This window comes from Drosophila subpulchrella, chromosome 2R (genome assembly GCF_014743375.2).
Source record: "Drosophila subpulchrella strain 33 F10 #4 breed RU33 chromosome 2R, RU_Dsub_v1.1 Primary Assembly, whole genome shotgun sequence".
In the NCBI taxonomy this organism is placed as follows: domain Eukaryota; kingdom Metazoa; phylum Arthropoda; class Insecta; order Diptera; family Drosophilidae; genus Drosophila; species Drosophila subpulchrella.
Genome location: NC_050611.1, coordinates 17,718,428 through 17,743,983, shown reverse-complemented (window position 1 = coordinate 17,743,983; position 25,556 = coordinate 17,718,428). Strand labels below are relative to the sequence as shown.

General features: G+C 39.6%; 3 protein-coding genes across 3 annotated transcripts; 1 reads left to right on the top strand and 2 right to left on the bottom strand.

Annotated features, from left to right (window-relative positions):
* Window positions 1-282: 282 nt before the first annotated feature.
* LOC119549445 (leucine-rich repeats and immunoglobulin-like domains protein 3) lies at window positions 283-24,044 on the top strand. The gene is made up of 9 exons (XM_037857537.1): window positions 283-1,190; window positions 18,133-19,205; window positions 19,947-20,018; window positions 20,083-20,292; window positions 20,356-20,499; window positions 20,563-21,386; window positions 21,454-21,813; window positions 21,874-22,155; window positions 22,214-24,044. Exons 2-9 carry the CDS (start codon window positions 18,256-18,258, stop codon window positions 23,359-23,361), a joined length of 3,990 nt encoding a protein of 1,329 aa, XP_037713465.1. The 5' UTR covers window positions 283-1,190; window positions 18,133-18,255; the 3' UTR covers window positions 23,362-24,044.
* On the bottom strand, window positions 9,068-10,996 carry LOC119549446 (serine/arginine repetitive matrix protein 2). Its single transcript, XM_037857539.1, has one exon. The coding sequence runs from the start codon at window positions 10,937-10,939 to the stop codon at window positions 9,224-9,226; it is 1,716 nt and encodes a 571-aa protein (XP_037713467.1). The 5' UTR covers window positions 10,940-10,996; the 3' UTR covers window positions 9,068-9,223.
* On the bottom strand, window positions 24,042-25,370 carry LOC119549447 (splicing factor YJU2). Its single transcript, XM_037857540.1, has 3 exons — window positions 25,236-25,370; window positions 24,613-25,181; window positions 24,042-24,552 (listed from the first exon to the last, which is right to left on the bottom strand). The coding sequence occupies exons 1-3, from the start codon at window positions 25,257-25,259 to the stop codon at window positions 24,168-24,170; spliced, it is 978 nt and encodes a 325-aa protein (XP_037713468.1). The 5' UTR covers window positions 25,260-25,370; the 3' UTR covers window positions 24,042-24,167.
* Between the last annotated feature and the right edge of the window lie 186 nt (window positions 25,371-25,556).

Genomic DNA, 25,556 nt, shown 5'->3' with positions numbered 1-25,556 from the left:
GTTAAAAATACGTGTATTTTACAACACTGAGGACATAAACGTTTTATCATCAATTAAGTAGGAAGTCCAGAAATCTTGATTAAAAATTTAAATAATGTTTAAATATTATTTGGAAAATAGTTGTTGGATACTTATTAATTTATATAATTAAAACAAAAACATTTATGCATACTTTTATTAAACAGTGTTTAGTATATTCTGGCATGGCTTATTTTAGGACATTTTGCGCCGAGGTATTACCCAGCCCTCGATTCACGGTCACTCTGCATTTTCAATCAAATTTTCGGCCGTCGCAGGTCGTCGTGCGCGTTGTTGCTGCAATCAATTAGTTGAAAACAAGAACGGGGTAACTAACTTTGGTAAACGATCAAGATCAATCCGTGCAACGTACCTTTGCACAGCCAAATCAAATCGGTCTGAGTGTCAATTGCAATCGCAGCTGGATAATCCACAGAAGTTCTAAAGCGCGACAGAGATAGCGATAGCGTGTGTGTGGAGCATAAAATCTCGGCAATAACAAAAAACATACATACGATTGAAACGCAAACGAGCCTTTGTTGAATGCGCCTGATAAGTGAACAAATCGCGGGTTTTTGAAAACAAAACTGTGGAGGCAGCAAACAAAATAGCAACAAATACCCCCTGCGCCTCCTTCTCCAGCCCCCCCCTGTGGAAAATCACGCATTACGTGCACTGCACTGTTGTTGTCAATGGATGCGCGGCTGTGTGGGTGAGCGCGTGCGTGCGTGTGTGTGTGTGTGAGAGCTTGCCGCCACCGCAATTGAGGAAAAATTCACCCATACCAAGGCGGCAAATAAAAATAATCTCTGATTGTGTGCGTTAGCAGTGACGTCGACGAGAATCGAACGTGTTAAAGTGACGAATAAACAAGAAGCGGGAATAGGAATAGGAATCGGCATCGGAATAGGCATCCACATCAACATCAACATCGGGAATCATCATCATCTCATCGCAAGAGATAGACAAACAGAACAGACAGCCAAACATTAGTACATTTCCCTCGCACATATGCCTTTGAATGTGGTTGTGTATACACGACGAATGTACGTAATAGTTTGCCGCCGCAGACATTAAGGCTCTCTATTCCGTCTCTGTCTCTCTCGCCGTTACCGTCTCGCTCCCGCCCGCTTGTTTACACCAACGCCCACCTTCCCGCCCACTCTGAATAGGTGAGTGAATGCCGCAGTCCGCCGCCTAATTAAGTTACAAATTGACTTTTGCCAAATTGTAGTCGAGGTTTTCCATGCGGGGTTCTATTCTCATTCAAGTTTACTACATAAGAACTTTAAATTATTAAGATTTTCTTAAATCCATTTCTATACTATACTACTTTAAAATATTTTACTTTTTTAGAAACACTTAATTTTTCTTTTGTGGTAATAACAATAATGTATAAGATAAATATAAATATAAATATTAAAATTAAACAGAATTTAAACTAAATCTAAAATATTCTTTAAATAGAAAACTGTTAGACTCAATATAATATTCATTATTTAATGTAATTAATTTTTTATTATTTTTACCATTAAATAATGCACCATATCTATTAGAAATTGCCTTTTTTGTCTCTTGTTTTAAAGAAATTTTTCTTTTGTGATAAAAATAATAATATATAAGATAAATAAAAATATTAATAAATATTTAAAAAAAAAACAGAATAAATACTAAACCTAAAAATGTTCTTCAAATAGAAAACTGTTTGACATAATATAATATTCATAGATCAATTTAATATTATTTTTACCATTCAACAATGCACAATATCTATTAGAAAATGGCTTTCCGTTGTCTCCCTTTCCTTGAAAATACTCCAAAATTAAAAAAACATTTTCAAAGTCAGTAAAAGTTAGGATAGCTAGATTATTGGTACCAAAACTATAAGTATAGACATAACTTTTGTCTTTAAATCAATCCTAAACTATATTTTAACTATAAATATAGACATTACTTTTGTCTTTTTATCCTCAAGCTGAAAATGATCTTAATAATATCCATGTAAAAATGTCTTAACTCAATATTTTGTTTTGGAAACTCAAGGAAACAGCAGGGCCAATATTTTCAATATACCTCCCAGAAAAAGTTGAAGTTTGAAAACTTCGACTGTATATCTGATTCTATTCTCAGGAGTTGAGGCACCCAGCGGGGCCTATGCAAAAGATGAATGATATACAGCGCGCCATGTTAGATGATAAATGGCGCGCTATATTAAATGATTTATCTCGCTGGCTCCCCCGAAGCCCTCGCTCGAGTTCATTGTGCCCCCAGTTCGCCTGCCTCGCCGCCCCCTCGAATGCTAATCTGTGGTATCTCACATTCAGATTTGTGGCGTAGATTTGACTCGGAGGTAAATGCTATATGGTAAATGGCTGGCAGCGCAGCACACGCGCCTCTAAAGCCACAGAGATCACCACAATAGAACTCGGACAATTTAAGACTGGAAACGTAGAACTAATTTCCATCAATCAATTTTGAAGTCTTGAAGAATACATAGAAATCCAGCATGTATTTGTTTGGGAAACGTTGTTATAACTAGTATTCTAGTTTTAGGAATGGAAAAAGAAAATAAATGGGACTTACATTTAAGTTATTACTAAGGAAAACCTTCAATAAAATAATAATACACGCTCACTAGTACTTAGAGATCTATTACTCAGTATCTTGCGGATATCCCCTTATATTTCTATTCTGTTTTTATCCACATTTAATTCCCATGCTGAGTCAACTGGCATTTCCTCAATAACACAATTTGAAGCTTGATTTCCATTCGTATTTAGTTAGTTAGTTATTTTTTTTCGCTGGAACTAATCGTGGAATCGTAATCATTATATTTCCACTGGTTGTAATAGCGTTCCAGCGGCAATTTCTAAAAAATGTTTTTACATTCTACTTTATTGTTTTCGCGCTGTGCCAGTTATTCCTCGCCCAGTTGGTTTGTGCTATTGAATTGTTGCCATTTTTCCAGATTCTGCTTTTTCCGTTTTCTAATTAGTTATAATTACACTTAATGCAATTTAGTTATGAGGCTCTGTTTCTGTGCTGTGCCCACATTCGTGAGCTCCTCAGATGGCTGTTCGTGCCGTTTCCATTTTTCTATTTTTCCCATTTTTGCATTTATACATTTTAACATTGATGGGGGATTTTATGATTAGTGCAACTAGTTCGTGTTGTTGCATCTGACTGGTTGGTTCTGGTCTGGTTTGGTCTTTTTCTGTTACAAGGGCCGTCTAAAATCATCGGTATTGGGCACACAAAAGCCCCATCGGACACTAGGCGTTGATGCAATTTGTATTTGTAAGATTTTACTTGGCCCGATAAGCGAGTCGGGGCAGCAGGAATTTCCCCAACTCATTGCTTTCGGGTTCTATGGCCTCTTGAGGGGGAAAATATCGAGATTATTTGGTCATAAGGCGTTCCTCCGCGTTTTTGCACTAATGGTTCTTGAGATATCATCCTACTTTGCATATTACATTTAAGCATTCTTTTAATGATAGGGTGAGCTGGGGTAATATAACGATTAAATTAATAGACAAGTATAATTTGTGTACTTTCATAAAAGCTAAAATTATTTTAATGGTAAACGTTTTAAATGTTTTTTTATGGCAGAATAATATTATGATCCTTAAACTAATAGGTAACAGCTAAGGTAATATGTCGATTAAATTAATAGTCAAATATAATTTGAAAAATTAAAATATTTTAATAGTAGACGATTTTAAATGTTATTTTATCGCATATTAATGTTATGGTCCTTAAACTAATAGGTAGAACTTAATTTTGTATGCGACTATATTAACTAACGTCATAAACTATTATAGATATTTTATTTCCAAGTACAATGATGATCTTATATCAAATCTAAAGATTTCCTGAGAACTTCAAACCCGTTTGAAGATTTATAGCATTTGAGCTCACCTTACTTTGTTTTTACTTTAAAGTGAGCACCTAGAACATGGCCATATCATCAGAAACAAGTAGATTATTAGTATGGTCTTTAAACTAATAGGTAGAACTTAATTTTGTAAGCGACTATTTAAACTAACGTTATGAAGAAATATAGATATTTTATTGCCAAGTACAAAGATGATCTTATATCAAATCTAAGGATTTCCTGAGAACTGCAAACCCCTTTGAAGATTTATAGCATATGACTTCTCTTTACTTGGTTTATGCTTCGAAGTGAACATCTAGAACATGGCCATATCATCAGAAACAACTAGATTCTTAGTACGGTCTTTAAACTAATAGATAGAACTTAATTTTGTGTGCGACTGTATAAACTAAAGTTATAAACAATTAGAGATATTGTGTTTCCAAGTATAATATTGATATTATATAAAATCTAAGGATTTCCTGAGAACTTTAAACCCCTTTGAAGATTTATAGCATATGAGCTCTCCTTACTTGGTTTTTGCTTCGAAGTGAACACCTAGAACATGGGAGTATCACTAGAAACAACTAGCAGAAGGCAGAATGGATCCAAAGCTTAGATTCTGTACCTGAGCATAATATATTATTAAGAAGCAGCGAAGCAAGAGCGAGGTGTGAATTCTAGCTAAATTCAGTATCACCTCCGCATCATATGCATATGAGCTGCAATTTCAGCCGTAGATTATATCAGGTGGTCTCATAAATAAATGCATTTAATGCTCCGTTGGTTCGCATGGAAAGAGGGGTTCCTGGGTTGGGTTTGGGTCGGGATTGGGCTTGGGTTCGGATGGGTTGGTGCTGGATTGGTCTTGGTGTTGCTGTTGGCCCTGGGGAACTGCAATTCCCGCAGATGGCAAACCGAAACCGAAAAGACTTGACCATGGCATGTCGCTTGTCTCACGAAAGCATCTCGCAATGATGGAGAGTCAGTCGGTGGAGTTGGTAGAGTTGGCAGAGGAAGCCACACCGGCCGGCTCCTCATCATTAGCAATTTGAAATGCACTCGAAGTGTGGAGTGTGGAGATCGGAGATGCCGGGGCTGCGAGTGTATCCAATTATTTCAGCATTTTATGGCGTAAATTTCCTTAAACCCAAACCATTTTTCAACTGAAACGAATCGAGGGGGGAGAGCTGAACAAAAAAGAAAAGGAACCCAGGGAAGAATTCTGGCAGAATCCCCAGAAAGGAGAGGAGCAAGGCTCCACGGCAGCCACAAATCTTAAAAAGGCATCAAGATTATTGCACAGAAAAATTCTTTTCTTCACACCTCGACCAGACAACCCAACGTCGTCGTCTTCGCTCCTCAAAGGTCTGGCATGAAAAAAAAACAGAAATAAACGAAACAAAAAATGGACAGAATAAGAAACTCAAAGAATTAAATGCGACTTCAAAGAAAGGTAAAACGGCAACAGCAACAACAACAACAGCAGCAGCAAGCGGAGCACGGACAAGAAATATGGTCAAAACGAAGCTACGAGGGCCAACACCACCGACAATGGACATCATGTGCAACAACAATAAAAACCAATTTAAGCCGACGACCAAGCGAGCGGCTTGAAGTGTGTGGCAGGAGTGTGGGGCATACACCAAGGAGTACAGAGGGAGAAAAGTGTTTTTTCTGGTTTCCTTTGGGTCTGAAAGATATGAAATTTGGTATGTGAGGTTTTATTCAAGCAACAAATAAAATGCCTTCAGAACCGAAATACTTACCTTTTAAACCGATGGAGTTCCAAGAGATTTAGATCAACATAATAATCGCAGTTTTGGTCCTATCTATAGGAATTTTGGTATGTGAGCTTTATTTAAAATAAGAAAGGTTATGCTGTAAAGCCGAAATGTCTACCTTTTAAACTGATGGAGTTCCGAGAGATTTAGATCAACATAATAATCGCAGTTTTGGTCCTATCGATAGGAATTTTGGTATGTGAGCTTTCGTTAAAATAAGAAAGTTTATGTCTTAGAGCCCAAATGTCTACCTTCTAAACTGATGGAGATCTGACAGTTTTAGATAAATATTTTGTTTATAAAATCTCTATATTTGAAACTTTTTAATTATGTTATTTTTTTTCCATGTTATTATCTAGATTTATCATGACATGCCATTCATGCTTAGTTTTCTTCAGTGTACATATAGTGTGGCTTGAGGAGGATTCCTCGTGGGCTTACCTTCTTGTCGGCTTTCGTTTAACTGACGTCCCAAACACCAGAGGAACAACAACAACCCAGGCAACGCATACACACAATCAGTTTCAGAAATCAGATTCGGTTCGAAGTTGAATAGTTTTGCTGCTCGGAATTATGTTTGTACGTATGTCGTGTATCTACGTGCATGCGGGGTATCTTTGTCGCTGCCCCGATCTATGCTGGCCATTATCTGTTTTTGTCTGTGCGTTTGTGTGTGCTACGTGCCCAGCTGTAACTTTGAGTTAGGGATTTCTCTAGGGTTTTCGCCCTGACTTGGATCACTTTTCAGAGAAGAGAAAAATAAAAACATGTACCAAACATGTCAAAGTTAATTTTTCTGGAAAGGGTTTTTCGGTTATATGCAAATGGGAGCTAGTTTTGTGTCATAGGGTCGACCCATTTAAGAGATCTTAAAGATAAGGTCAATACAGGACTTGTCCATTAAAATAAATGTATAATGACATTACTTAATCCTATATTTCATGCACTACTATAGGGAAAAATATAGATTTTCTTAATGTTTTAGGATAACAGATTATAATTTTAAAAGGTCTTTGTGTTTAGTTCTCTTTTGGATTTGGTTCCATTTATTTTCTTTTCGACAAAATCTTTTGTACCATGCCTATTCATATATTCCCATTCATAGAAAGTAAACTGTACTGATGAATAGCTTATTATTTTAAGACCTATTCAGATTTTTTAAAAGAGACAATATATATAACGATACCAGAAAAAGTCAAGCTCATGATCTATTATCCCATTATTGCTTATCCCAAGTACTTTTCACCTTTCCCACACACACACACACACCCTCGTAATTCCCAAAGTGGCAGAAACTCCAAAAGGGCAACACAATCCGCTTTAAAGAATTGAGAGGAAAAACCCGAAACGAATCCCAATCAAAAGAGCCTTCTTTGCCAGAAACAGATGCTCCGTTCTAACACGCACACACAGGGAATACTACCCATATACATATATATATATATATTTGACCGATCATATCCAGTAACAATGCAAGTGAAATCCCAGAATCTCTTCCTCTTTCTGCCCGGTTCTGCAGTTGTTGGCTGCTTTTGCGTCCGTCTTTGGAAAACGAGGCCCAATCCAGTTTTCTGTTGTTGTTTTTCTGCCATGCAGCGCAGCTCCCTGCAGATCTTAAGTTGATTTCGTTTTGGCTTTTGGTTCCTGGAGTTTTTTTCAGAATTTCGTGCCTGTGCCTTTTGTGTTTTTATTTTTTCTTCACACCTTCGAAAAGGCAGCCAAACTGAAATTTCAACGTTGACTGGAAATCCAATTCAATTCCCAATGGCGGCCCCACTGCAAGGAGAGTGTGGGAGCGAGATGGGCACAGATGGGAAGGAAGGAGCGAGAGGGAGATACATACATACGATCTGGGGAGGGGGGATTCTTCCCACAGCCGGTTTTTGGTGTTGGTGTCGCGCTTGGTTTTCTCACTTGGCCCGATCCGAAGCTGCTGGCCTTTTGTGTTTCGTAGGCCGCGTTCTGGGACCTCGACGACGACTGACAGCTCCAAAGCCCTGCGTTCTTTATTATTTTGTTTTTGTATTTTGAATCTTTTTTACCAGGTATTCCTGGGGTATGTTGTAGGGGTCATATAGTACTAAAAGGATAAAATATATCTAATTCCAGAGTATATCAAGCCAAAGATCTTAACTAACAGCGCTAAAATAATGATATAATATTATTTATGATCATATTAGAGTGTTAGAAAAAATACACCTTGCAGATCTAACTAATGAGATCATTTATTAGATAGTAAAACTCTTAAAATATCTCAAGTAGTAATCAACTAAAACAATATTGAAGATTGTATCAGAGGATTATCTATTATTAATCATATAAAATAGTAGGAAACTTCAGGAATCCAAGGATCTCCTGTAACTCAAAACCACAATTTTGCAGATTATATCACATTATCAGGAAAAAGTACAACAAAAGATTAAATATTATTGATCACATTAGATAGCAGAATCCAAAATCTTGAAGCTACTCAAAATAAATACAATTTTTAAGATCATATCAAATACATCCAAGAGTTAAATGATGTTCATTGTTACAAAATATATCATTCCGATTTGCTGAAGAAATTGGGAAGTATATTTACACACAACAAAAGTCGTATCTTTTCCTTTATAAACTGATTACAGGGCATTATAAAGTCGATTTCATGCTTGATTCGTTATGTGTAAGACTTCTTTTGCAGGATCGGTTTTATTTTCTCTCGTTTCGTTAAGATCTCTTGACAGTCGGCTCAATGTGCGCATTTTTCCTTCTTTCTCGCCCCGGGTTTTTATTTTTTTTTCCATTTTGCTGCCCGAACGGAATACAATTTGACATGCTTGGGATTTTCATGAGAGCACAAAAAATCGGAAATTATTGCCGCCGCAGATTAATTTTGAATGCGCTGCTTGAGCTCCTCCTGCGGCTTTTCGCTTTTATCTGATACTCAGATACTCAGATACTCGAATATACGAGCAGCTTAAGTCTCGGGGATTACAAGTTGCCGTTTTCGTTCAAGGTGAGAGATCGGGGCTTTGGCTTTGAGTTGCCCGTGTGCCTCCATCGTGACACTATCTGGAAATACGTGTACTTTGTTAGTCCGGCGAGGCCTTACGAGTTTGACAAACACAATAATAGCGTACAAAACTGTAGTATCAGAGTAACAGAGAAGAAGGGGGGCGAGTTTGTTTATCATCGGCCTGATAAGCGCACATTTCGGAAGCCCCACTGTTTGTGTGACTGCGACGGTTAAAATTGTGCAAGTCCGTCATTCGTTCCCAGGTGATATCACCTTCGAATGAACACATCGCAAAGGCTTTTCTGGGAACTCAGTTGATGCAGGATAAGATTAGTGCCACAGCAAAAAAAAAATCGTTTAAAAAATTCCGTTTCCAATAAGAACTACATTCTGTTGTGGTCATAATGAAATATAAAGACTTATATATTGATATTTTAAAATATTGACATTGACAAAAATAGATACACATACAAATCTGAAAGGTAAATGTTTTTCACAGCAATTTTGTATTATAATATTTTAAATAGGTGGGTGTATATGGACTTGCATTTATTTATGTTTACGATTAAGGCGCTTGAGATCCTTGGGTAGAGGTTCCTTCGTTCCCAAAACTCGACGACTCTTTTGGAGCTGTGATTTTTTTTGCTGCCTTTGGAAAGCCATGCCTACATTCATATCTTCCGAAAGGTCTGCCAGTCTATAAAGTCTTCCGTTTATATCGGCACACTCAAAGTACGTAGTCGAAAATGACTTAGGAGTCATTTTGGTTTTGCATTTGCAACATGTCTGGTGTCCAAGGATCTTAGGTAGCTTCTTTCTAGGTTTTGGCACCTTTCTCGGCTTTGGTTTTTCTTCATCCTTCTTTAAATTTTTTTCCAATAACTCTCTTCTGCGTTTGGCTTCTTGAATTCTGGCACTCCTTCTCAATACTATTTGGGGTTCTTGAACAACTTTGGGAACTCCTATTTTTTCCCAATCAACTACAGGTGCAACTCTCAATGGAGGTACAACATTTTGTGGATCTACAGACTGGAACCTTTTCGAATTCTTAGATTTTCCTAATCGATTTGGTCCGGCAGTCCCCAATTTTTGGCGTTGATTTTTGCGCTGCTGTTTCTGCTGCTTGTTTTTAATGGCAATACCCACTTCCATGTCGCCGGAAATGCTGTTGAGTTTTGATTCCTGTTTTTTTGAACGACTGCTTTGAGGTCTACGATTTTCGATATTCTCAAGATCTGGTTTCTTAGACATCATCAAGAGTCGCTCCTTTTGATTTGTAATGCGCTCAGATCGACGAGGTTCCGGTTTATCGTTCATATCCGTAGGATCCGGATTGGATTTTCCTGCTCGATAAGAACTGGGAGGTTTGTATTCCCTGTCCTTCGATTTATCTTTTAGTCCATAACGCTTTCTAGTTGAATTGGGGTATTTTTCGTCCATTTCTGTAGTATTTTCAGCAGATTCTACTGGATCTACATCCATAGAGTTGTTCGTATCTTTCTTAGGTTGTCTTGGTCGTCGAGATCTGGCGGTTTCCAAGGCCAATTCTGTAATATTCTCATTGGCTTCTACTGGTTCTACAACTATAGAGTTCTTCGTATCTTTCTTGGTTTGTCCTGGTCGACGAGATCTAGCAGTTCCCAAGTTCTTTTTAGGCGACTTTTGGTGCGACCTCTGTAAAGGAGTGCCCGTTTCTATGGCATTGGTTAGATCTTTCATTTCTGTAGTATTCTCATCAATTTCTTCTGGATCTACAACGCTAGGGCTTTTCGTCTTTTTTTTGGATTGTCCTGGTCGACGAGATCTGGAAATTCCCATGCTCTTTTTGGGCGACTTTTGCTGCAAATTCTCTAAAGCAATGCCCGTTTTTATGGCATCTGTTAGATCTTTAAGTCTATAAAGCCTTCCATTTATACTTGCGCATTCAAAGTACTTTGATGCCAACTTTATACATTTGCACTTGCCATTGGTCGAAGATACACGTCTTGTGGATCTCTTGGATTTAGATTTACGTGGCTCTGGGTCCTTCTCCACATCACTTATCATGGATTGTATCCTCTTTCTTTCCATTTGGTCTTTAATCCGTTGGCTTCTACGAAGCACTCGAGGTTCTTCACTTACTTTCGGGGTTTCTACAGTGGAGAACATTACGGCGGGCTCCACCAATAAAGGTTCTTCAAAAGTGAATCTATCCGTTTCCATATTTGTATCAAAATGTTCTGTTAAAAACTCATTGCTTGGTGTTGTGATGTTTATTTCGTTCATATCTTTTGTAGTATATTGTCACTTGTCTGTAATATAGTTCTAAATAAGTTCTCAGCCCTGTTTTGGCTGAGATACTGATATCAAAGGTTCCTAAGTTTTAGGTTGGAAAGTACTTTTGTTTATTAAAAAAAAAAGAGTGACTAGTCTTTTTCTTTAAGTATGTACTATAGTTAATGAAGGTATAATGGCTTATTAATTATTATATTATTAAAAAATTTAGTTGTTAAGTTTAAAAAAATTATAATTCGCCTTGAGATATCTAGATTTTCGAGGAGAACTCATATTCACCTAACTGTTAGCCACCACACCCCAAATAAAATAGATATGGCTAGGATATGATATTTGGCATATTATATCACACGCTTCGTTCTTATCAAAGGAAAGCAACAGCAAAGGCTCTTGTTGCGCTTTATTTATTCTTTATTTATGTGCCTTAGACCAATCAAGCAAAACGGTTTATCATTGAAGCGATAAAAAAGACGTTAATTTATTATGCACACATACTGGGAAAAGCAATTCTAAGTACGTATAAAGAAACCGGCCGGAGCAGAAGAATATAATAATAATAATAACAATAAATGTTTACTAATTGCGCAAAATTGAACTTGAAAATGTGAAATGAGAAAATGCTCGAGTCAACAAACTTATTGAGTGAGTTCTTTGTGTACTTGTACACAGAGAGAATTATTCAAGTACATTGTTCTTGAATTGAGAACATTCGTACTTAAAAATGGTATCAATGTTCTCAATATCAGAACGAAATGGTGAGCAGGGAAAAGTTAAAATGAGTTTATTTAACAAGTTTTTAATAAGTATACACTACTGACTGGACTAATAGTTTATTTCAATTCCAATTCAAATGGATTCGAACAAAATAAAAATATTTTCAACTTCAAAAATGTTGTTTTATTTTTAAGAACATTTTCAACTCAGATGAGAACGTCAGAATTTTCTCTGTGTACGTATTTTTTTCCTGGTAAACCGTTATTGGTCTATGAATGATTGCAGTGAAACCCTAGAAAACCCAGAAATCACAGTTTACATTAAAAAACGGTTTTTTGAAGGCTTAGGAATTGTTTAAAAAATATATAAAACTTTGGATTTTAAGTAAAAAATGCTTGATTTAAACTAAAATATCAACTGATATGCAGAATAATAATATCATTTTAGTGTTCGTCGTACTAAACTGCTACTTCTTTGATTAATAAAAAAAGTATATCATTTATAAACCATTTTTATTGAGTTCTTTAAAGATTAAAGTTTTATAGCCACCTCTTTGTACTCGTAATAAATTGTTTTTTATTTTTTTTTTATTTTACAAAAACTTTTAAAGCTCTAAAAAAATGTTAAAAAAAATATTAAGCTTTGAATATTAAGTAAAAATGCCGTTTTTTTCTAAAATGTCACATGGTATGCCTAATATCAAAACCTTTTTAGTATTCTTGGTATTAAACTACTGCTTCTTTGATTAATAAAAAAAAGTATATAATTTGTAAACCCTTTTTTTTGAGTTCTTTAAAGATTAAAGTTTATTAAAGTTTTATAGCCACCTTTTTGTACTCGTAATAAATTGTTTTTTATTTTTAAATTATTTACCTCGAGTGATTTTCCGCCAGAAGAGCAGTTCAAGTGAGTACTGAATTTCGGTCGAGTTAACAGGAAACTTGGTTCATTTTGGTTGGATTAACAGCGCAAGTTGGCCTGTAAAATGAACAAAGCGCGCAATTATAAACTCTATTTTTTAGTTATTTAATTAGCGGACCCAGGCTGAGCGGCAGAGGCTGAATAATAAACACATATACGTGTATGCGGGTATAGAACGACGTCTCTGGTATCTAGAGTGGAAAATTAATGGCTACAAAATTAAATTTATTTTTGCAAAAAAGAGAAAGAGAAAAAAAAGAGCTGAAGAGAGGCATAAACAGCAACAACAACAACAAGAACAGGGGACCTGGGCTGCCAGACAGCCTGGCAATTTTGTTTCTTATTGGATTTTTATTCGAGCTTGCGCGCGCGTGTGTGTGTGTGTGAGTGTGCGAAATTTATGTTGCTATTTGCGTCGCGGTGACTGCGCTGCCCACTGTGCGCTGCCCCTTATCACGGGTTCTTGTTGTTCTTGTTCTCCCTGTTGTTCTTGTTTCTAGTTGGCTGCTGGCACGTTACCTAATTAGTTGCCGCAGACAGCGCGACGTTTTTACCTTTTAACGCTATACGCGACAAACACACTTACATTAACATTTACGTGTATGTATGTAGTTGTGTGCGGCGGTCGCTTTGACGTAACACATTACGACAATGGGCAGCGACGTCGATGTCGCAGTCGACGTCGACTGCACGCGATTTCCGTTCTCTGCCCACGCACATTGCACACATCACCACAGCGGCAGAGCGGTGGCAGCGCAGCAGCAGCGCAGCGACTGAGAAAACTTAGCAGAAAGATAGAAATACAAATACAAATACATGAACCACAAGTAAACACGCGACAAAGCGCAGCTTTAAGGTTTTGTCTTCCTCTTGCTTCTGCATTTTGGCTTTGTCTTGCTAACGGTCACAGTGGGGCAAAGGGGATAAAATAGCTTTCAATTTTGAATCTATTTGAAAAAGAAACTTTCATCTTCATGGTATAAATGTTTTTACCTTTAAAAATAAAAGTTAAGGTAGTACAAATATTGGGGAAAAAGTTCTAAAAGTAATGTCTTAAAATTAAGATACTTTTCATTAAGCTTACTTAAATATATATAATATTTGGTATACCTTTAGTGGAATTTGGGGTTTAAATAATATTACCAACATTAATTGTTATCATATTTGATTTACAAAGTCTAAATGTTGTGGAAAAAAGAAAGTGGTCGTATGAGGTACAATAGTTTAAGTCACAGTTAAATCATTTATCCCTCTCAACTAAGCTGTTCTTATTCTTAATATTGTTTTACGAATTGGTAATACTCTATAAAAATGATTTAATCATGAAATTAACACCAAGCTAATAGAGGTGATACTATTTTTTTTTATATAAGCCTAAGTAGGCACATTTTTTATAAACACGCTTCACAAGAACGGATCTTGTTTTCATGTTGAAAAAACAAATCCTGTTCTATCGTTTTTAGACTTTAGTAATGGTTATAGCTAAGTTGGTGTACAAATAGAGGAGTGTCATATTTTAACCATTAAAATTTAAAAAGAATCGAAATATATTTTTTATTTCTTATATCTAACATTCGAAATATTTCCTCAAAAAAGTAGCTAGCACTACAACCCCTATGTTAGTATTAGTTTTGTAAACTTTACTATCATCTTAAATAAATAAATAAATAAAAGTTCCTCAAAATCGCATGCATTCTACCCACGGTGCCTTGGGTTTTGGCAGCATCGCATCGCTTGTGTTGTGCTGCTCGGCGACCCCGCCTCACCCCACCCCACCCACTGCTTGCCACACGGCCACCTCCACCCCCACACCCATTTTTCACCTCAATTTTCCGACCGCCCACTGCTTGAGCTTTGGTTGTTTTTTGCCTTTTGACTCTGTTTTTTCTTGAATTGCTTTTTCTTTTCGGTTTTTTTTATTTTTTAAATATACACGCCAGCGACAGCGAGAAGAAAAAACACTTGAGCCAATGCAACAGTCAGCTTATTCACAATAATATTGTGTATGGTATATTTTTATTCGTTTGGCAAAGGTAATAAACAAGAGAAATAGAAAAAACTGAATACAAGACAGACAAAATCATTTGGGCGAACCAAAACGCTTTCGTAAAGAAAAAATATAAAAGCAAATAAAAAACCAAGACAAAAAGCTGTGGGCGACAACAACAAGTCGAGTGAAAAAGGCAATACGAAATTACCAATTTAAATGTTAAAATTCGAATCGACGGTTGAGCCAAAAGCCACTAAAAACTAAGTCAAACACAAAATGCAGCCAAGGCATTTAGTGAAGTAAAATGCTAATAAAGAAGTAGGTATACCCATACGATAATTATATAAACAACGAAAACTGATTGTCGATGTCGTTCTTTATGAGCATCGGAAGATACACACGTTGATCGCTACATATGTACATTTGTATGTAGCATAAACATATGTGTGGCTGGAACTGGGGACCATTATGTATACACATATCAATGGGTGTATTATCATATCATCATCGGCAATGGACAGGCGACAACGTCGACATTTTGTCGTTTTTATAAGAAGACAATACCCCGGGGCCCCGAGTGTTATCTAATAAATTGTGAGGGAGTTGACAACGGACGACTGACAGACAAAAAAAAAAAAAAAAAAAAAAAAACCAATCGACGGAACACTGAAAAATTAAACAAAAACGAAATCTGCATTTGATCGTAAATTTTGTTGTTGTCTGTTAGCTGTCCGAAAATGAGTTCAGAGTGAAAGCCCCCAAGCCTCATAAAGAGATGGTTTCGGGCGGCGTGGGTTTTTCCCTCAAATCCCCATCCACAAGGCTTTAACCTTTTTCGGTGTAAACAGAACCCGGGCTTATCAATATGCGAATTAGCCTAAGATTATGCATGCAAATCGATTCAAAATGGTGGCACATCGGTGGGCAGAGGAAATTAGCGCTCTCCGCTGATTGGTGTGTGAAAATTGATCCACCAGATCGGAAGATAGCCACCAAGATAGTGATTTAATGGCCCGCATCATGCTTAGGATGTTCCTCGGGCTTCTTCAAAGTGCTGAGCGATAGGTGCGAAATTGGACATGTTGTTCGAATGATGATCGATAGGCCTTAGAACCGCTTGATTCCGCAAAACTTGAGAGCTCTATGGTGGGTCCAATATATCAAAAATAAAACTAAGACCGAACTTAAAATATTTAAAAGTAAACCCAATGGGTATTCCCTTAATATTTCATTAATAAAATTGATGATTCACTGATGATTCACCCTTTTTACGTTTAAGCACCCAATAGTTAAGTCCTTTATCTCTTTAATGAATATTTACCCTTTCGGAACTTATCCTAACTTAAATGTACACACATAAAATGACCAATTTCCTGAATCCAAAGGCAAACCCTTTGATCAGCTTAAGCTTTTCAAATTACCATGACCATCTGATGACTCACCATTTTTGCTTTTAAGAACCCAAAAGCTAAGTCCTTTATCTCTTTAATGAATATTTACCCTTCGGAACTTATTAAATGACCAATTTCCTGAATCCAAAGGCAAACCCTTTGATCAGCTTAAGCTTTTCCCCACCTCAAACGAACCCCTTTCTCTGGAGCAAGCACTTGCCCAGCCAAATATTTACCCCGAACGATCTGTACAAATATCAACAGATATAAACATTTCCCCTCTGTAGATACCGCGATCAAAGACAGTGCAAACCTATTGATTAGATAATTGCAGAGGGCTGTAAAAATAATAAAAACTCGAAATGTAGAACGGAAAACGTGCGACAATCTCGAGATACAGATAGGCAGTTAGGAGCAGCACTTCTCTACGAAATTGGGGCCAAGTCTTCGCCTTTCGACTGAAACTAATCAAAGCCTCTTCAGTTCGGACACTTGAGGTTTTTCCCTGGCCAACAGCGAATATGGTGTAGTTTACTATATATAGACAAAGCGAGTGCAGCAGAGACATGGAGCTGTGAGAAATGTGGAGAAAACTCTTTGAAGAAAATCTTGAGACCAAAGTAAGCGAACTGCCTCCTGCTCTTTTTATTTGATTTCATTACGGTTTGGTTTTGTTTTTGCTGTTGCCTCCGTTTGCGTGTTACTAAATTTGGTTGTCTGGGCATTTCATAGCGTGTGTGTATCTGTGTTTGTGCCAGACCATTTTTAGTAGCCCTGTCTATATATGTAGCATACTATATGGTATGGTATTGTATGCCAAGTCTGCGGAGCTGCTGTAATTGCCGACCATTTTCTTTAATTCGTTGCCAGCTGCCCTTATTTGTGGGTGTCTTTGGTGGGAAAAGTGCTCCAGTCAGCATCATTTGTGGTCTGGTGGGTCTGGCTTTGGTCCGTTCGTATCCGGACACCAAAAAGGTGATAGCGGCCACAAACTGCGCAGCATCCATCCGTTCTTTATCTCCCCGCCGTACTGTCACCAAATTTACCGAATACCAAATACCAAATAGCGAATAGCGAGCTTTGGACCCATAATACCCACACCCAACGCCCTCTACGATTTTATTCAAAATATATAAAAAAAAAAACTGCACACGCTGCACACTTCTGGAGCAGAAAGATGAAGACATTACGTCTGATTCTGATTCCCATTTCTGAATTCCGAATGTGGGGGCCTCTTCATCGTGTGCCGATGATGATGTTTTGCTTTGCTCGCTTTTATTTTGTTTTGTTTGCATTATAAAATCGTTGGCTCTGCGCGTTTTTTTCGCACAAAACATCCGGTCGTATTTTAATTTAATGAGTATAAATTCTCTGCTCGGCCAGAGACACTGGCACTTTCTGCACAATTATTATTTATATATTAATAAAGCGTGCGAGAATATACACTTTTGAGGTTTTACGCTGGGAAAAGCAAGATATACAAAATGGTTTTAAAAGGCATGCTTATACTTATTTGCGGAAATTAAAATTAGCCTTTTAGAAATCAGGGTCTTTTAGTAAACTTTTTGCTTAATAACACTTTAACTCTTTTGGCGGTTTTTAAAAGTTATAAATTATAATTCTTGTAAATGTTTTCTCGATATTGAGAACATAAAATTTTAATTTATTCATCCAATTCACTAGGCTCTATTTGAACTAAAGTAAAAATAAAACGTTTATATATTCCATATTATAATTCCATTGCTTAAAAATTATTTCCCATCTTTGACAATCGATATCTCTTATTATTTTATCTTATCTTATTTTTATTAAATTGAACCTAAAAAAGTAATTATTTAAAAATATTGCACACACTTTTTCATCAATTCACTAAGCTCTATTTGAACTCAAGTAAAATAAAACGCAGAAATATATTTTCTTTAAAATTTCTTAGAAATAAGCAACAATATAGCGGTTTAAAATTATTCCTCATATTTGACAGTCGATTTCTGTTAACACCATATAGTTGTAATTCTATATTAACTTTTTAGTCTATAACTTATTAGTAACTATTGTAAACTACTTAAAAATATTTTATTTTAAAGAACCTTTTCCCTCTAATATTTAATTTTATAGTGTAAAGCACCCTAGACTGAAATCTAATCGTGTGCTACTCCCTTTTCTTGCAGGCATCATGCACGGGATGATCGCAGAGTGTTCGGCTGGCGGAAGGGGCTTTCCAACACTGGCGGACGCCGAGTGACATTCGCAGGAAATAACGGCGCTTTCTTAATGCCGCTTGAAAATTGGAAATGGAAATCAACGAATTTAACAAAAGCCGCAAAATGCACGTTTCGGCCATAAAAGGCCGACAACTGAGGCAGCCAAAGGCAGAGGCAGAGGCAAATGCAAATGATGATAGCACCATGGTCATTAGTAATCATCGAATATGCAACATGAAAACAAGTAGTAGGAGCAGCGAACTAACGAGCGATGGCGATGGCAATGGTAAATTTTTAATGTCATGGGGACGTCGTCGTCGGCGGAGCAACAACATTGCAGCAGCGAGTCGCAATAATGATAATTGCAATTATTCTACAACCAATGATTTCAATAAAATCAATAAATTGCTGCTAATTACGTACATGCTGCTGATAACAGCGGCCACAATTTGTCAAAGCGCCGCCCAGTCGCCGTCATCATTGAATGGAGGAGGAGGAGGAGGTGGTGGCAACGGAGGAGGATCCAATGGGGCATCCCCACTGAGTGCCTTTCTCAAATCTGGAGGAGCCTCTTACAACCAACAGTTGCCGCAACAGCAACTCTTTGCCATGCTGACCAGAAATGGAGTTGGATCGTCGGCATCAGGATCATTACCAGGTGCTGGCGGTGGTAGCCGTGGATATAGCAACGCTAGACAGCACTTCATGGCCCTCAGCGAAGATGACTCGGATGCCGATGTGGATGAGGAGGATATGGCTGCTTTGCACTATCCCCTGGCCGCCTCACATCCTCCGGCCGGCGGTCAGGGCTACTCCTCCATCCAATCGGGTTCACTGGAGACCAGTGGATTCGTTTCCGATGATGGCGGACAGTATGAGCAGGCCCAGAAGGCTCTGGAGGCTGCTGCAGCGGCGGCCAAGGCTAATAATAAGTACAACATCGACTGCCCCAAGGACTGCAAGTGCCTCAATGTCCTCTTCGACTGCGATAAACTGCATCTGGAACGGGTGCCCGTCTTGCCTAGCTATGTGCAAACCCTGTAAGTATAAGTTATCCACAAAAAAGGGGAGATATCAATGTAATACATCTGAAACCATTGCCATAAAACTCAAAAATATGGATCGAAAATCAAGATCATTGCAGATTTGAAAAGGTTATCTATATAGTTATTATATTCATTTAGATTTTACAACTATTCTTCATTAGAAAAATAAATAAACATAAATTTAAATTACCTAACTATTCCTTTCAAGGTCTGCCATATTCTTGAGTTTATTGCCCTTTCCTTTAAACATTATTGAGTTTAGTGTTTACAGTAAACAAACTTAACATAGGTATAATATTACCCCAGAAGTTTTACTCTTTTTTCTAAAAGTTCAGGCTACATAATAGCTCAAATTCTTTATGTATGTATAACAATCAGAAAAAGAGGCTAATGGTGGAAATGGTTCGAAAAGTTTGGCATTATTTAAATCCATAAATTCCTGGGGGATGAAAATGGCGAGCCACCCCCCGGAGATACTATGCGAATATAAATTACATAGTGGCACAACCCTCAACATCGACATTTGCCCTCAATTTTTCCTTTATTTTCATTATTTTTGGAGGGGTTGCGATTTTATCGTTGCGCTTTTAATCAATTTAATGCATGGCAAAATTATGCAAACGCCGTTCGTTTATTATCAGTAGCTATGCATCAATAATTGTGGCATAATTGAGGTGCATTTTACAAGCCAAGGATTTTATAAATGCAATCAATTAATTTTTATCTATTCCGCAGGCATCTGGCTAACAACAAACTGAACGACACAACCGTCCTGGAGATTCGCAATCTGTCCAATTTGACAAAAATGTAAGTGCAGCTTGGGGTAATCAAAGTAATAAAGTGAAATTAATTGAATTTACAACTATTATAGATCATTGAAACGGAATTTATTGGAGGCTATACCCAAATTCATAGGCCTCAGTGGTCTAAAGCACTTGGTATTGGCCAACAATCATATAACCAGCATCTCCAGGGAGGCTTTGGCTGCTTTGCCTTTGCTAAGAACGCTAGATTTGTCCAGGAATCAGTTGCATACCATCGAGGTTAACTCATTTCCGAAGCCCAATAGTCTAGTTCATTTGTAAGTTGTTTAGATATTCTGTGATTAAAGCAATTTTCTAAAGAATTTTCTTTTAATCCATAGAATACTCAGTTTCAACGAGATAACCAATGTAAACGAGCATTCGTTTGCGGCTTTGAATAACCTTACGGACCTAGAACTGAATAACAATCGCCTGAGCGCTTTGCCCATAGGGGTTTTCGAGAATTTGAACAGATTGAAGAAGCTGTAAGTTGCTTATTTCCACATAAAACTCTATAAACCCTCTATAACTACTATATCCTTTTGCAGAGCTCTCAACTTCAACCAACTGGAGATCAACTGGTCCACGTTCCGTGGCCTGGTAGCTATGAAGAACCTCCAACTGAAGTCCAATAAAATTAGGGCGCTGCAGGACGGCGTCTTCCACGTGATGCATAACATCGAGACCATTGACCTGGCCATGAACCAGATCAGTTCACTTTCCCGCCAGGGTCTCTTCAACCTCACCAAGCTGCGGCACCTCAATCTCTCGTTCAACGCCATACACCGCATCGAGGTGGACACCTGGGAGTTCACGCAGTCACTGGAAGTGCTGGATCTCTCGAGCAATGCCATCAATGAGTTTAAGCCCCAGCACTTGGACTGCCTGCACCGCCTGAAAACACTCAATCTGGCCCACAATCGACTGCAATATCTGCAGGAGAACACCTTCGACTGTGTGAAGAATCTGGAGGAGTTGAATCTGCGACGCAATCGCCTGTCCTGGATCATCGAGGACCAGAGTGCGGCGGCACCGTTTAAGGCTCTGCGCAAACTGCGACGCTTGGATTTGCACGGTAATAATCTCAAGCAGATCAGCAGCAAGGCAATGAGTGGCCTCAACAATCTGGAGATACTCAATCTGGGATCTAATGCGCTGGCTAGCATCCAGCTCAATGCTTTCGAGCACATGCTGCGGCTTAACAAGTTGGTTTTCAAATCGCTGAACTTTATCTGCGATTGCGATTTGATTTGGTTCCAACAATGGCTGAAGAACCGCTTCCCACAGCAGGCGGAACACGCAGTCTGTGGCTATCCGGAGCATTTACTAGATCGTCAGTTGAAGTCTTTAAGCAGTTCGGAGTTGGTGTGCGGTAAGTTAAAATTAATATATGTCATTCGATGTATGGCTAAGTCACTCAATACCCTTTTATCTTTCAGTGGACTCCCCGAAACCCAGTGTGGAACAGGAACCGGACAACATGCTGGCCGTGAATGGAGCCAACATCACTCTGGAGTGCATTGCCAGTTCTCCCACAGCGGCTTCGCTGGCCGCCGCCGATGAGCTGAAGATCAAGTGGCGCCACGACAATCAGCATGTCCAGGAGCGACCGGGTGAACTGCATGACGGTGCCAGCACGGAGACGCAGATCCGCCACGACCTAAGCACCAATCAAACCTCCATCTATGGCTATCTGAGACTAACGAATGTGACCTTCGAAAGCGCGGGACGCTATCAGTGCGTGGTCTCAAATGCCTTTGGAACCACCTATGCACAGAAGTTCAAGATATCTATAGGAAGTAGGTTTACATTGCAACTAAAGCATCTATTTATACTAATCCACATCTTTGCAAACACAGTTCATCCTACTTTCCTGCAAGTGCCCTCAAATCTCACCCTGGATGCCGGCGAAACTGCTCGATTGGTGTGCTCGGCCAGCGGTGATCCCACGCCGGAGATAGCTCTACAAAAGTTTGGAGGCAGCGAATTCCCAGCGGCCACCGAGCGTCGGTTACAGGTGATTCGCGAGGAGAATGCCTTTCTGATAACCAACGCCAAGCTCAGTGATTCTGGGATCTATACCTGCACAGCTTTGAGTGCTGCGGGCGAGATAAAGGTCAATGCCACGCTGGTGGTGAATGGTAAGTTGTTTGTAGCCTTCTATCAGGACTTTAAGTAATACTCCTTCTTATAATGCAGACAAACCGCAGCCCAGCATTCCCTTGGTGCACCAGGAGGTGGTTGTGGGTCGAACCTGTGTGTTGCAGTGCCTCAGTGAGACGGCCAATGCAGATTTTGAGCTGGAGCATCCGCATCGCGAGTGGTTTAAGGAGAACAAACCGATACATATATCGCCAACGGCTCCAGACGGGGATCGCTACTATTTTTCGAATAACAAGGAGCTGCTCATAATCCTGAATGCCCAGTCAAATGATGCCGGTCACTTCCGTTGTGAGATAACGGACAACTCGCGTACATTCACGCTCCAATCGGAGTTGGTAGTGGTCAAGGAGAATCTCAATTGGGACGTCCTGCTGATGGGCATCATTCTGCTAACAGTCACTTGTGTGGTGGTGGATTGCTGCATCATTTGGTGTACGCTGCGCTACCAGAAGAGGAAGCTGCGCATGAATCTGGCTGCCGAGAGGTTGGCAGCTCGCACGCAGGCCAGTCTGCACTCCACTCTGGACAAAGATGAGACGCAACTAACCACGCTGAATCGTACGCAGCTAAGACCACATCAGTCGCAGCTGGTCCTCGATGGCATAGCCACGCAGCAACAGACGCAGTTAAGGCCGCGCAGCCTGGCAGATTTGGGCTGTGGCAATGGCGAGGCGACCCACAGTCGCCTCATCGTGACCACGACGCCTTCGTACGAACAGCGCTGCCTGGAGCAGGGTCTGACCCTAAGCTATCTGCAGCAGGCGGACTTGGAGGCCCAGCAGGATCACCTGTCCAGCAAGGACTCGGGCACCGGCTCGGATGCGGCCGTGAAGCGCAGTCTGGAGGATTTTGTGGTGGCCATGCCCAGGCACAAGCATCACACTGACGACGAGGAGGAGGAGGAGGAGGAGGATGAAGAGAATGACCTGCAGTACGCGCCTGCAAGGGCTCTCGGCATCTCCGAGTACGACGACATGGATCTGTACGAGCTAAATCATGCTGCGGCCGAGCAGCAGCATTTCCTGCAGAACAACAATCACAACTACGACGGTGGCGGGGGTGGTGGTGGTGATGCCGGTGGTGCGGGCGAAGCGGTGCCCAAGGTGCTGCCCCGCAAGTGCAACGCCGGAGCCAGCGGCAGCAACTACAATGCCATTCAAAAGTGCACGACAGTGGACATTTGAAGGGAGGCCCAAACCAAATGAGCAGGATGATCAGGATCATATACCAAAAACTGGAGGCTGCACCACCTGGTAGCCCCACCCGCAACCCGCCCCCAAAACGAACAAAGACTGTTTAAATCGTAATCATAATTTGTAGACGGTGGACCAGACTTTATGACTGGCCACGACCGCAGAGCAGGCGGCCTTATTGATGCCTTTTCGCTAAGGATATAGGACAGCTAGAGAAACATACCAGTGTCTTCGTAATTTATGAAATTAATCGTTAGAATCGATTTTGTAGAACTTGTAATACCTAATATTTGATAATCCGTATATCGTATATGTATATTTATAATTTTCTTTCGCTTGTGATATTATTTATTATTTTGATTGCCCGATTGTTTTAGGCGTAACATATTCACCTCTGTATATATCACTTAGTGTCTAATTGTAGTTGGTACCTAGTCTCGTAAGTCGAAGCACACTCGTTGATCAAATGGTTGCCAGGAAATCGGCTATGACAGCTCCAATTGAGTGGGAGTGTACCTTTAATGGATATTTTGCAGTTACCTTTTGCTTTTAATTAACTTTTTCGGTTGAATTTGAAATTAGTTTGCCTTATGATTGGCCTTGACAAAGTATGAACGGAAACATATATAAAAGAAAGTCAAAATATTTAATAAAATAATGCATTATTCCAATAAGTTTTTGATGTTTTTAATTCTTGACCAGAATTGTACATTTTGTGGGAGGTGGCATTCTTTTACTAGTGGTATAGGATCAATGTTTATTTCTTTGTTTGTAAAATGCGTCAGGTAAATGCTTGGTCAGTTGGAATCCTCGGAGCTGTCGCTGTAGGCAGCCAAGAGCGAAAGACCAGCTGGAGCGGCAGCTGGCGGATTGGGAGCTTTCGTTTCCGCGGGTGCAGGCAATGCTGAGGTCGACGTGGCTGTTGGTTTGGTTTCGGTGGGAGTTGCTACTGTGGCTGCCTTTGGTTTGACCAGTACCAAAGGTGTCTTCCTTTTAACCAGCGGCTGTGAGGATGCTACTTTGCTGGTTGAGCTGGCGGAAACACTTAGTGTGCTGGACTTGGCCTGTTTGGGTGGTGGTGGCGCTGGCAGCAGATCCACCGGTTCCTCCTTCACCTCCTCAATGATTTCCTCGGCCACAACACGAGAGCCTCCTTCGGCTTTGTTTTTAAAGTTAACAGATCTAAAAGAAGGGAATGCGGGTTAAGGAAAGTCCTTTACAGGGAATTCAGTAAAAACCCACTTGATAAACTCCTCGTCCTCGCGCTCCTCCCGCTCCAGGCGTTCCCTCTCCGTCTCCACCGTGTTGTATTGCTGCAGCAGCGTGGTGTAGTCCACCGTCTGCTGGCGGCGGTTCAGGTCCCGCAACTCCTCCAGGCTCTCAATCATCTCGATCTCGTTACGCGACTGCTGGGTGCGATTCTCGAGCAGCTTCATGGGATTGTTGGCCTCCTCCTCGCGCAGCTCCTGCTCCTCCCGGCGTGCCTGCTCCTCGGCCAGCTTGAGGGCCATGAAATTCCTGGTGGCCCCCGCCTCGATCTCGTAGTCCGTGTTCTGCGGATCCGTCTTAAAGGAGATCTCCTGCAGGCAGCGGGTGCACTTGATGTAGAACCGATAGATCCTAATGCCCAGGTAGGTCTCGTTGTCCACGTCCTCCTTGCGGGCGTTGAACTTCTTGCCCTTGTAGATGTACTCGCCACAGGTTTTGCAACGCATATTGAATGGAGCCATCAATCTCACGGTGTATTGGCGGTTTTTGGCCAATTTCATGCGCGGAATCTTCGAGGGATCGAAGTCCGGGGGGTAGTATTTCTGCAAGGGATGTGGTTAGGTGGTGGGTTACAGTCATAATCATTGTTTACTTACGTTTAGAACTTTGCGCTCAGACATTTTGCAGCGTTAAAATTGTTTTTACCAAAATAAATAAAATTATTTACTATTGTCCCAAAAACTCGTTTTACAACACTAGATAAGTAAGAAGTGTTGTAAAACGTGTTATTTCAGCTGGTGCTGCTGCTATATAGTCGTCTCTCTCTAACTGTTTTGAAGTTCGCATTTACCGCCAAATTTAAATTCAAATATTCAATTAAAATAAGAGTTATTTTATAATGATGTATTTTGTTTAATACTTTATTCCATTTTAAAAATTGCACATTTAAATAGTTTTCCTTTGATTTCTTTTAAAAT